Below are 13549 nucleotides of genomic sequence, written 5' to 3'. Positions count from 1 at the left end.
CCAACATCGAGAGGCTTCATGATTAGTTTTCCCGCAGTGAATGCATGGAGGACGTTCAACAAACTTTTCCCAATTCTCGTAGTTGGCTTCTCCTCTCAGCATAACGGTTGTTAAAAGAATCCCTGGGCTATCTGATCCAGTCAGATAGAATGGTGATCCAGGGTCTGATGGCTTCAACCTGCTGCTGTTTTCATTGGCCATCTTCAACAGAAGCTATCTCCTGCTCACTGTTTTCAAAGTCTACACGTTGCGGAAGTTTTTTTTTTTTAACAAGGGATCGCTCTGATACCATGATAAATGGTATCAATTGATAGTATTTCCATTGATTTAAAACTGTACATCAATGTATCTTAAATAAAATAGGCTGTTACGGCTGTTACCAAACAGTCTGTTACCAAATAGTAAAACAACTTCCTAAAGATAAGTAACTACACCTAATTACAATAGGACTCAGTTATACATATCCTAACAAACTACAGGTTACAACATATCACAACAAATCATAACAACATATAGAATCTTCTATTCCAACATGAAGGCTTTCACTTTATTTTATTTTTCAGCCTCAAATTTCAGGTGTACTTCAATAAGAATTGAATTGAAGTACAAAAGGAAGATATAATGTACATATACTTGATAACAGTGAAACTCAAGTATAAAATTACAGCAAATAACATATATTTTCAAAGTTTTACTACTTGTAATTATTACTAATGAAATTAAATAAATTCCTAGCCATATTATTGTTATAAAAACAAGTGGATCAAATAAACAATTTTCACTGCACAATCATTAAAGAAACACACGGAAAATAAAGATGTAAATAATATTGCTGATAAGATAAAAAAAATATAGGAAAACAATCTCGCCCTCACCCATAACTTGGGGTTTTGCAAAATGGAGGTGGACTGTTTTATACATAGCTTTCACAAACAAAATGACGAAGTTCACCACATTGTAAAATTCCAAATCAAAATAACTACAGTGATCACCTCTCCCATCCCACCTCTAGAGTTGTGAGGAAGTTCTACCCTCTAATCATTCTTGCCTTCCCATAAAGGAAAGGTTTGGTGAGGGAGGGAACCTTAGGGCTTGTCAAAATGGTTAATGAGCATCAACAATCAAAATCCAAACTATTAAAAAAGAACATATTTATATGAAAACTTTGTAGCAATAAAAAACTCAAAATTAGACAAAATCTACATAATTATACAATACAAAACACAGAATTGGAATCTACTAAAAAAAAAAAAAATTGTATTTGATGTTTCTCACATTGGAAGAGATAAATCTATTTTTTACACTGAATTTTTTAAGATACATCCATTGCATCATTCATTCAGTGCGATCTGCCAATGAAAAGTGGAGAGAAATGTAAATTGCATGGAGTAGAGAAAGATTTTTTTTTATTTTTTTATCCATGGGTCATTTTTGAATGGAAGGTGCACTTACAATGAGTGCACCGAAAATACTATTCTTCTACACATATATAAAAATATGTGAGATCTATGTGAGATCATATAAAGAGAAAAAAAAGAAAAAAAGAAAGTATGAGTCTCATATATTTTTATATATAAAGAATAAAATTATCTTCTACTATACAAGAATAATAAATCATTTTTTTTTAATAAACCCTTCCAAAAACAACCCAGTGTACTATCCACTTGACTTGAGCAAGGTGTTCTGTGTAATAAAGCAAAAAAAAATATGTGGCCAGGACAATTCTGCAAATACATCTCTTTCTTTTTGGATCATTTTGCAATTTTGTCTTAAGAAGGGATCTAACCTATTTAACAATAACCATTCATCAGAATAAACATCCTACATCGCCGCCGCCGTCACGTCACGATGTGGAGGTCGATACTTGCAAGACATGCTTCTCGGAACACCGTCACTGCGTCGTCACGTTTTCAGGTCGCTCTCTCAAACCCTAACTTTCTGAAACCCTCATCCAAATCAACTTCTCTTTCCTCTTCCTCTTCGAGGGTTTTCCCTCAATTTGCATATTTTCACAAAACCCCTCGCTTCTTCTCCAATGAGGCCTCGCTCTCGCTCTCGGTTGATTCTTCAGAAAATGATGGTGGTGTTGTTCACGAGGCTATTGCAGAAGAAGAAGAAAAAGTAGTAGAAGAAGAAGAAGAAGAAAAAGTAGTAGAAGAAGAAGAAGAAATGTATGAGATTGACGTGAACAAGTTGGAGAACGTTCTGAGTCTTCTTAAGACTAGTGCTGATGGGTCGTTAGAGTCATGTCTTGATGACATGGATTTGACTCTACATCAAGATCTTCTAATCAAAATAATTGAAACCCCATTTGTTTTGGGTGAGAATCTCATAAGGTTTTTCAACTGGGCCTGCAATGAGAAATCATTTAAGGTCACAACCCCTGTTGTGGAATCTCTTGTTTTTGTAATATGCAGTGGTTTGAAGAAGAAACAAATTTACATTCTTTGGGACTTGGTTAAGGATATTGGTGAGAAAGAGGAGAATGGGGTGATCAATGTGAGGATTCTCAATGAATTGATAATTTCATTCTCAAAATTGGGAAAAGGAAAAGCTGCATTGGAGGCATTTGATAAATTTGAGGTTTTTCATTGTGTGCCAAATGAAGACACGTATTATTTTACAATTGAGGCTCTTTGTAGGCGATCAGCGTTTGATTGGGCTTGGACTGTGTGTCAAAAGATGCTTGATGCACAGAGTTTGCCTGATGGTGAGAAAGTTGGTAACATGTTATGTTGGTTTTGTAAAGGGAAAAAGGCTAAAGAAGCTCATGCAGTGTATATGGCAGCAATAGAGAAAGGGAAGCGTCCACCTATGTCTTCTATGAACTTTTTGATTGCTAAACTCTGTCAAGAAAATGAGAATGTGCAATTAGCTTTTGAGATGTTGAATGATATCCCTGGGGAGAGGAGGAAACATGCAATAAAGTCGTTTTCGGCTGTTGTTCGAGCCTTGTGTAGGATTAAAGATGTTGATGCGGCCAAAGAGTTGATCTTAAAAATGATTGCTGATGGTCCACCTCCAGGAAATGCTGTTTTCAATTTTGTTATTACGGCCTACTGCAAAGTTGGGGAAATGGGACAAGCTTTGGAGATGGTAAAACTACTGGAAAGTAGAGGTTTGAAACCAGATGTGTACACTTATACTGTTCTTGCTAGTGGTTATTCAAATGGTGGTGAGATGGAAGAGGCTAGGAAGATCTTGGGGGAAGCTAAAAAGAAGCATGTTAAGTTAAGTCCTGTAATGTATCACACTCTAATTCGTGGATACTGCAAATTAGAACAGTTTGATAAGGCTTTGGAATTGTTGATTGAAATGAAGGATTTTGGTGTCTGTCCTAGTGTTGATGAATACGAGAAGTTGATCCAGTCTCTCTGCTTGAAGGCTTTGGATTGGGAAAAGGCAGAAAAGCTGCAAGAGGAAATGAAAGAGAATGGTTTACATCTCAAGGGTATTACCAGGGCCCTGATTAGAGCTGTCAAGGAGGTGGAAAATGAAGTTGTGGAGGCTGAAAGCATTAGTTCAGTGGCCTAAATTTTGTTGGCTCTTTGAGGTGGTGTGACATTAATGTGAGAGGCCTGCTATTTGTAAGTCTTTTCTGATTAGCACACCATTTTAATTGTAGGTTACTATCTTAATGCACAAATAATCGAGAGGAGAAAATTTCAGAACTGATTGTTCGTTTGTTTAATGTTTTTGACCAGCCTTTTTTTGATGATATTGAGTTAAGTTGGCTATGTTTCAGATTCTTCCTTTTCCATAATGATGTCATTAACATTTAGTGTCTTAATTTCTGATAATATGGTGATTTCTTTTTTCTTTCTCATGGAGGTTGGGTTGGGTTGGATAAGAATTAGTATCTGTGCCTTCAGACCGCCACACACAGACACACCAAGAAGAAGAAATAGAGGTGCTGTTTACAAATTGAATTTTAGTGTCTTTTACAAATTATATTTGCTGTTTTTGGTAGGATTCTCTTTCAATGTGTAGGTGCCATCTGGATCAATTTTTTATTCTTAATTTTGTAGTCTTTGATTGCTAATAAGGAACATGATTATAATAGTACTTAGTTACTTAATGTTTCATTGACAACTTTTAGTTGTTGCCTTATATATGATGTAGCAATCCATGTTGTATAACTATAGTGTTACTTCTCTACCATGAACTGGCACCTTTCCTAAGTTGTTTGCTTTATTGCTTTGATTTTAATTCGTCTATATACTTCTTGTGACTTGAAGCTGAAGGAGAAAGGGAGTAGGAACACAGATTTGGGCTTTTACTCCTTCCATTAACAACTTCCTGCTTTATGGAGTATAACTAAAATAATGAAATGATAAAAGAAGAACAAAGAGAAAACTCAAATTGCATTGAAGCTGTCCAGTTTGTTTGCATATAGGAGATAGCAAATCCTCTCAATTTTGATGTCTTTGGATGTTTAGTCAAATAAAGACATGGAATTCTGTGTTGTTTGTTGAACTGGGTCATGCTCTGGATTTAAATCTTTCTCATTCTGAATTTTCGCATGCTTGTCACACATGCTGGCAGTTCTTACTTTTTGTACCATAATTTGAGCTATAATGCTTGGAATTTCAGTGCATCTCAAAGCTAAAATCCAAGGCTTTTATCATGGAAATGTTCAGATTTCTGTTCTTGCTCAATCAATGCCAGTTTGTTTTGAACGATAGGACCATTTCTGCATAATTTTGCTGTATGACAGCGCACATTATTTTGACTATATCTTGAACTAAACTAGTTGGATTTGAGAACCATCTTTTTTGCTAGAAGCCTAAGATGCAAGACTAATAAATGTGTAGGTTTTATTTTTTTTATCAGTTTCCATTTGAATTTGATAACAGATTTTATTTGAATTCATGAAAGATTTCTGATAGTTTCATTTTTGAAGCAAACTCCATTAGGCCCTACTTGTTGAGTTTACTCTAAATCACATTGAATTCAGTTCATCTTAAATTAATTTTAAGCATTAAATTTATATGAGAACCTAGAAATTGTACTCGATACTATAGGGGAAGTTTTACATAGAGGAACTAGTATATCTTTCCTTGGCAAGGTGGTTTTCTGTATATAAGAACAAGACATGATGTGAAGACTTGTAGGGAGACTTTAAATGTGTTTATGGTTCTAGTTTGGAATAGAAATTGCTCGTCTTTTCTTATATTCATACTGAATCTGTTATGATAGATCCTCATCTGAGGAATATATTTAAAACACTTGGTACTGTGTTTTCTTCACATTAAAATTTAAAACTGAATGATTTCATTCTATTTTATTTTTAATTTTCTATAGGTATGAATATGTTCTTTGGCCTAGAGAAAGAAATTCTGTTTTCACTCGAGCTACGAATATGATTTGTGTTTTTACTTTGTTAATTTGTGAAATGAGAGTATTTGAAAGATCGAATTTAAAGCACTTAATCTAGTACTGCAATGCTAGGCAATGAATAAACTGTTTTGAACTAAAAAGGGGATTGTCCTGTGAGGCTGTGAGAAATATGCATTGTTTTGAGCCCAAATAGATACTTCCATGATGGGTAATATGTACGTTTTGATACTCAATAAGATGCAGTTGTATGTGATTATTTAATCTTGTTTTGAAGCTAATTCATGTTGAACCATAATTATGTTTTGGCTTACGAACAAGTGTGTGAACTATCTAAACAAGTAAACATGATTTTTTTAAGGCCAACATATGTAAGTAGGTCCCAAGTTGGCTTCTTAATGTGAATTTGTATGTATGTTTACAAATTTCAAGTCAAATAACCTCATTATTTGGGGTAATCATGTGTTTGATTTGAGTTGGATTGGGTAGCCCAGTTGGTTTTGATTCAACTTGAATTGATTCGACCTAAATTGGTTTGGCTAAACGACCATACTGATGCTTTTTCAAAAAATAATTATAAAATTAATGTATTTTTAAAATTATTTTCCTAAGTTCCGCACATACATGCGGGACAGAGTAATGCACATTAGAGGTACAAGAATCAGTTACTTGCGCCATGTGGTATGTCCAAACATGTCTTGCACAAAAGGGGAACTTAAGAGAGAGAAATTGGATACACTGACAGGAAATATTTTAGGGTTTTATAAAAGTTATGTTGTAGGAAAAATGATTGTGTTATGTTATAGAGATTCGTTTTGCGTGTCGTAGTTTTTTTTCTTTCTTCAAAACATGCCGGTCCTACAAAATATTGTGTGTGTAGAAAAATTTTTGTGGTCATGTTAAATGATGAATGCAAACCCCAATATTTTATTTGGAGAAAGGTTTTTTTTCCCTTTTTTGTTTGTCTTTATTTCCTTGCTTTTCTATTGTACTGGCAAAAAAATATTTTTGTCAACAATAAAACTTGTGTTCCATTGAGCTCCACATAAGTCATTATTTATTTATTTGTTTTTACTCATATAAGTGCCATTTTGAAGTAAGATTTTTCTATAATATAAAAAAGGAAAAAATATTTATTTTTTTAAATGACACAATTTATATCCTTTCACTCTCACAAAGAGGTGGAATTTACACATTCATTTTTTTTTGTCAAATCTCTCTCCTCCTGTTTTTATCTCTTTCTTAAAATGACACAACTTTACATCTTTTAAAATGACATATATTTTTTCCTATAAAAAAAATAGTGTTGTCACCGAAGTCCTTGCAAGAAGTGCAAAACTCCCAATATTGGATAATAAATACCGATGCATGTGCACTCATTTGCTGCTTCTTTTGCCAAATATCCTTTTTTTTTTTTAAAAAAATTTAATAATTATATATTCTCCTTACAAAATTTTAATAATACTTTAATAAATACTGAATATATTTTATTTTTTAATATTAATTTTTTTAAAACATTATTAACGAACTACCTTTAAACTTTAAAAACTGAATAATGAATTAAAATTGAAGAAATTAAAAGCATATTTAACATTTAAAAAAATTCTTTGAAATAATTTTCAATAAATAAATGCACACCCGTGGTGATATTAATATAGTATTTCTCAATATTAGATGATTTTTTTTTAAAAAAGGAAGTTCATAAAATGAAACTAAACACATGAAAAGAAATATTTTAGGAAACTCATTTTTCAAACACAAATTTTAATACGACAAATATAAAAATAAATTTGACAGATGTGTAAAAAAAGAAAAAAAAGTAATGACTTTAAGTGGAGCTCAATGAAACATAGGTTTTATCGTGGGGTTTATAAGTAAGTTTTATAAGAGTTATATTGTAGGAAAAGTGATTGTGTATTGTTATAGAGATTTATTTTGCGTGTCGTAGTTTTTTTTTTCTCTTCAAAAAGTGTGGACCCTATAAAATGTTGTGTGTAGAAAAATTTATTATGTCATGTTAAATGACAAATGCAAATGTCATATAATTATTATGTTGAAAAAAAGTAGTGTCAAAAAGTATTTTGCTGGTACAATAGTGAGAATAAGGAGATAAAGAAAAAAAGAAAAAAAAAAGGGAATATAACTTTTTGGCTGACGGACTATATTGCCCTCGTTGTAAAATTAAATTATCATTTTGTCCTTATTTTTAAAGTAGAGTAAAGCTTCTTTTGGGTCTCAAATAGGGTGTAAATGGATCAGACTGACCTGACTTGACCTACAGCCTGGCCTAGCCTAGTCTTTCTGAAAAGTAGAGTAGATTTAGGCTTACAAAAAAATATTTTTAACAATAGGCCATAGGCAAGTTTTGTCCAGCCTGACTTAAAGCCTTGTAGGCTGACCTATTTAATTTTTTAAAACAAAATAAAATATTTATTCTAGGTGGCAAAGTATCAACCCTAATTTCTTTTGTGCACCGCCGCTTCTAAGTGACTTCTCACTCTCGTCTTTAAGTTTCGTCTTTGGTTGACCAAGTAATTGTATTTCTTTTTTATTTTTCCCATTTCTTTGACTCTAATTCCCCTTTGATATACATTATAGAGATGAGATATTATGTTGACTCTTTCTTGTTTGTCATTTTCTATTTCTTATGAGAAGTATTAGTGCATGCACGAATGAAACTTTTTTTGCTCTATACAAATATTTTTTTTGCTCAGTATCTGCATTGGGAGGCCTACAAGGCCTGTAGGCCATATCAGGCTTTCTAATTTTTAAAATAGGTCAGACCTGACCTATAAACAAAGCTTTTAATAGTAGGCCAATAGGCTAGATAGACTGAATATTTTTTTACAAAAATCAAAGCTCAGCCTAGCCTGGCCCATTTACACCCCTAGTCTCAAACAATAAAAAATGATCCACTTTAAACTTTTATTAAAAAAAATTAGTCCCAAAATTCTTAAAAAAGACAAAGTGGACTCCGATTAGTTCTTCCGTGAGTGAATCATCCACAACGTTAGTAACATCTGAGATGTCATATTAACGAATAAATTTTTGGTACTACTGCTGTATCAAAGATTCAGTGCATCCCACCAACAAAAATATTACATGTAAGCTTATTTTATTTTTTTTCTGTCAAATTTTTTTTCTCTCCTATGATGTGTATTGCTCTCATTGATGAGATGCACTGAATCTTGATACAGCAGTCGTACTAAAGATTTATTCCATGTTAACTGAGTGAGTCACATCTCACGTAAGACAAAAAATGATGTTGTGGGTCCCTTTTAAGTCCTCAACCAAAAAAACACGATACACATTCTGACTTTTTTTTTCCCTTCTCTACAGTTCAACCTTTTGACATTACCCTTTCCGTTCAGTTTTTAGCGCCACTGTGACTGCAAACTCGTCATCAATACCTTCTACTTGTCTTGAAGATTCTCTTCGGCATTAAAATACAACTAACATGTTTAAATGTTTAAATTGAAGACAACAACACCAAGAAATAGGTTTGGGAAGCTCGAAATTTGAAAACATTTCAAATATATATATCCAATGCCACCTTCACTTGTATATAAGATTCCAAAATATCCTTGATTACACAATAATGATGGTGCTAACAAAAAGGTCTCATTCAAACAATCTCTCGCTGTTAAATGGACTGCAAAAGCGTCTCTTGTGGGTCATCGTTATTCTACACACTCACACAGACCCTATACTACTTACTTCATCTCCCTTCCCATACACTAAAATAAACTACCATAGAATCTCTTCGCCTCACATGCAAAAGCGAAAGGTACGAGAATTCTGCAAAAGCGAAAGGTACGAGAATTCTGCAAGGCAGCTCCCTAGTTTTTAATTGAATTGTGGCACTGTTAGTTAGTAGGACAAATAAAATTCTGATACTACTCTACCTAAGTTACACAATAAGATTTCGTGATTTGAAGGCAAAGATGGCTAATTTATTATTTATCTAATTAAAATCGTCAACATGTCTAAACATGGCTCAAATGGAATAATTCAAACTTTATATTAAAACTTATTTAATCTCAAAGAAGATTTAGTGTAAGCTCAATAACATTATGTGAAATGCTCAAAATAAAATGACAACCATGTTGGAGGTAATGAGTTTGAGAGAGAAGGGTTTAGATGTGCTTGAAGTATTACACCAAAAGACACCAAGTTTGGAATGCTCAACAATGTTACCTCCAGTTTAGAAAATTCTAGAGATAATGCAAGCTATTGGGCTCCAACCTATATGGACCCAAATAACCATGCTTTCATCTATTGGGCTTATATGTGAACATACTATTGTTGATTATATTATTAATATATCCAACAATATTCTCCTATGTTCACCATATAGCACAATCTAATAGAGTGATCAATGTAATGTTTAAACAAATGTGAATCATTTATATCCAGTCCAAAACAATTAACTCGGATCAATCAAAGAGTTTTTAACATTAAAATGTTAAACTAAATCGTCATTTTCAATCTAAATAAATAAATCATCATTATCATGAATCTGTTCTGAGACCAACATACTAAAATAAATATTTAGAGTTTTAGATTCAATCTAAACTCATCCAATTCCCAACATCCAAAATAAGTCTCAAAATCAGTTCACAATCAACAATGTTCATAAAATAAAGATAACAAAATGTAAGTCTCAAATAAATGGACTCTATCAAAATGGGCAATAGCGGGTGAACTGTCAAGTCCCCACATACTCTAAATGATATATTCATTCATCAAGGAGGTGATCTTAGTCAAGATCCCTCTCATTAAGCTCTCCTCCATCTCTGCCATCCTTTGTAAAATATCAAATATGAATTTCAAATTATTATGAATTCAATCGGTTGAATAATCTATCAAAGATGTCTAGTTCTACTAAAAGAACTTAGCATCATATCATCAGGCAAAAAAGAACATATATTGATGTCAAAAAGCATTGCAATATCATGTTCATAAGCATCAAGCCAATTTCATAAATTATGAACACGGCCTAAACAATTTATTTTGCAAAGAGTCATCAACTTAAGTTTATTTGTAAGAGAATAACCATTGTCTAGTTTCAATGAACAGGACCAATAGTTAAGTCACTTACAATAACCTAGTCATGTGATGTGAAGTTTCAATTAAGAACAAGACCCACATGCTTCTTATGCAAACTACTATTTCAATGTTTCAATTTGGAATGTCACAATTACTGATTCCTCAAAGTCAAATAATCTAGCATCAAGTTTAGAATGAGATCATTTAACCAAAAGGATGGCCCAACCTGGTTGGATTGTATCATCAAGTTTGGAATAACACAAGTTTCCCAGGTAGAATCTTTGAATCAGGTTCAAGTTATCTTCATCAAGTTTGGAATGAGAGAACTTACCCTTTTCAAATTAATCAGCAACCATGAACATCGATGAAACATATAAATAGTGCTTATCATTTTGGCCAACAAGAAAGATTCGATAATTCAAAACACACAATTAAAAGGTAAGTAAATGGTAATTAAGACTTGTTTATATAGTCTTTAACCCCATTTTCCCCACTGCTTTGAATAATCGATCTTTAGGCATATCTTTTGTGAGAGCATCAACCAAGTTATCCTTCGTTCTCACATCGATCAAAGTGATAACTCCTTGTTTTCTCATATAATTCAACAACGCATGTCTCAATCTTATATGTCTTCTCTTTGAATTGAAGAGAGCATTTTTAACAACTTGGACAACTACTTGATTATCACAAAATAGGCTTAAAGAATTAATCTTTAGCCGAGTCAAAGAAATATCCATAATCAGATTCTTTATCCACTTTGCCTCTTTGCCGGCTAAGGCTAAAGCAAAAAGTTTTGATTCCATAGACGACAATGCACTACAAGTCTATCTTTTGGATTTTTAAGCAATAATAGCTCCACCCAAAGTGAATACATATCCACTGGTGAACTTACTATTGCTGATTTTTGAACACCATGACGTATCAGAATATCTATCCACAATTAAAGAATAACCAGAGTAGTGTAGAGCATAATCTTTAGTACCTTTAACATTCTATTCAATGTTGTGTGTGATAAAGAATACATATAACATTAAGTCACAATTATATGCTTGTAATAATATTTTTCATTATATTTATTGCATATTTTAAATATAGTTGTTCAAACGGTTCAACTAATTACTTGTTGAACCAATGATTTAGTGTTCTCGAATCGATGTTCAAAATTTAATGACATTTTGTTACAAGTCTTTTGTTTGGTTGTTAATAGTTTTCAAACAACCTAATATTTAAGGGTGAGCCTTGTGTATGCATAGCTAGGATGCAGGAATTTCCTGATACTTGCTGGTGTCTGTTCATTGTTTCACTTCCCTTGTCTAATTCCTAATTTTTAAAAATTAAGGAAGCTTGGACTTGGTTCTTAACCTGCTTTTGAATACAACAAGGCTTGTGTTTAATATTTGATCGCACTCTGGCATCATAGTCTTAATGGGGATTCTACAACTTGAATAGCAACCACCACATGCATATCATGTCTTCTGCATCCAATATATTGATAACAATTTAATAACAGAGTCCAAAGTATGACACTAAAGAAATATTTGATTAACACAATTATTTAAGATTCTTTATATCTATTTATAGTTATTATATGTAAACTCAGATGCTAAAAAACACAATAATTTGTTATGTCAGGGCATGAACCAAGTAAACACAAATTTGAGGCTATGTTAGACACGTTGATTGCTAAGCAACAAACCGTATATTCTATCCTTGTGTAATGATCTTGTGAAATTTAAAATTGAGACTTATCATAATTTAAGCGGTTTAATAAGTCAATTTTTAAATCAATAACCCCATACTATGATTGAGTTAATGATCATGCCAGGTTTTTATAACATTACTTCTTACCATTCTATTCATAAACCAACAAATTTTGACATTTTCCCTTCCCATTGCCATTAAAAATGTAAGTCATCATTATGAGAATAATAATAATTTTTTTTTGAAAATTGCTCTAAGGATATCCCTCAGCCGAAAGCCAAGGACTAATTCTCTTGAAGCGGAGAAATCACGCGATCATAGATACTACCTTTACCAACAAAGTATTTTCTATACATATGGTCAAGAATCGAATCCCTATCAACATACTTAAAGGAGCTAGCTATTTATAAACTGTGCCGGACTTTTTGGTTGAGAATAATAATATTGGTACGTTGTTATATTACTTTATTTGATGTTATTAACCTGTACTACATTATTTCAAATGATATGAAGTCATTTATTATGTTATTATTATCTGTTATTTCGTTTCACTCATTTTGAAGTTAACTACAAGCTAAAAGCATAATATAGATAAAACTCATTTATTGGATGTTAATTTTTTCTTGTGACCAAACTATGAACAATATTATCACGTTGACTCAGGCAATAAATAATGATTTTTTCAACGAAGGCAGAAAAAAATGAGAAGAGAACCATATTTGGACTAAAATATGAGGACGAGCAACACGAAAACCCCAAAGTTGCACGTGTTTACTTCTTAAAAGACCATTATCTACTTGCAAGTGCCAGATGTTGACCTTATGCATGTAGATAACATTGGCCAGAGAAAAAACCATACCATAATGCTTTTAAACTTAGGGTTTTATAAGAGTTATGTTGTAAAAAAAATAATTGTATAATGTTATAAAAATTCGTTTTGTCTGCCATAAATTTTTTTTTTTTTCAAAAGTATAAATCCCACAAAATGTTGTGTATAAAAAAATTTGTTATGTCATGTTAAATGACAAATATAAACCCCTTAAACTTATGTAAAAACTAAGCCAGATTTTTAAAAAAAAAATTAACTTCTCTTCCCCTTATAAATAAAACTCTTAGAATAAAAAAAATTATAATAAAAAAAAAACAAAAGTCAAGCTCCTAAATAATTTTTTTAATTGTATTAACTTTTTTTAAATGTGTGTTTTTTTAAATAAACAACTTTTAAATAGCTTTAAAGCTAAACATTTTATATAATCATCAAATTAACTTATAATTTTATTTTCGAAGCTCTCTTTTTTTAATTTTAGCTTGAAAATAACTTTTAACTTAAAAAAATAAATATCAAGCAAGTTCTAAAAAGAGCTTTTTTATATAATGAAAAAAGAGAGCCAAAAGCTCCTAAAAAAAGCTTTTTTAAGTTATATCAGTTTTTTTTTTTTTAAATGTATACTTTTTTTTTTAA

At 31.9% G+C, this 13549-nt stretch overlaps 1 protein-coding gene across 1 annotated transcript; it reads left to right on the top strand.

The window, feature by feature from the left end:
* Window positions 1-1834: 1834 nt before the first annotated feature.
* Window positions 1835-4082, top strand: LOC133311403 (small ribosomal subunit protein mS80 (rPPR6)). Its single transcript, XM_061512452.1, has 2 exons — window positions 1835-3587; window positions 3832-4082. Exon 1 carries the CDS (start codon window positions 1849-1851, stop codon window positions 3532-3534), a length of 1686 nt encoding a protein of 561 aa, XP_061368436.1. The 5' UTR covers window positions 1835-1848; the 3' UTR covers window positions 3535-3587; window positions 3832-4082.
* Window positions 4083-13549: the final 9467 nt, after the last annotated feature.

The sequence above is a fragment of the Gastrolobium bilobum genome, unplaced genomic scaffold, assembly GCF_033153095.1.
Source record: "Gastrolobium bilobum isolate Gb01-03AN ecotype WA unplaced genomic scaffold, APGP_CSIRO_Gbil_v1 utg6009, whole genome shotgun sequence".
In the NCBI taxonomy this organism is placed as follows: Eukaryota; Viridiplantae; Streptophyta; class Magnoliopsida; order Fabales; family Fabaceae; genus Gastrolobium; species Gastrolobium bilobum.
Note: the sequence above shows the minus strand (reverse complement) of the source record. Positions and strands in the feature narration are given on the sequence as shown.

Coding starts and splice junctions, on each gene's coding strand:
- LOC133311403 (XM_061512452.1), top strand. CDS start 1,849: ATGTGGAGGTCGATACTTGCAAGACATGCTTCTCGGAACACCGTCACT.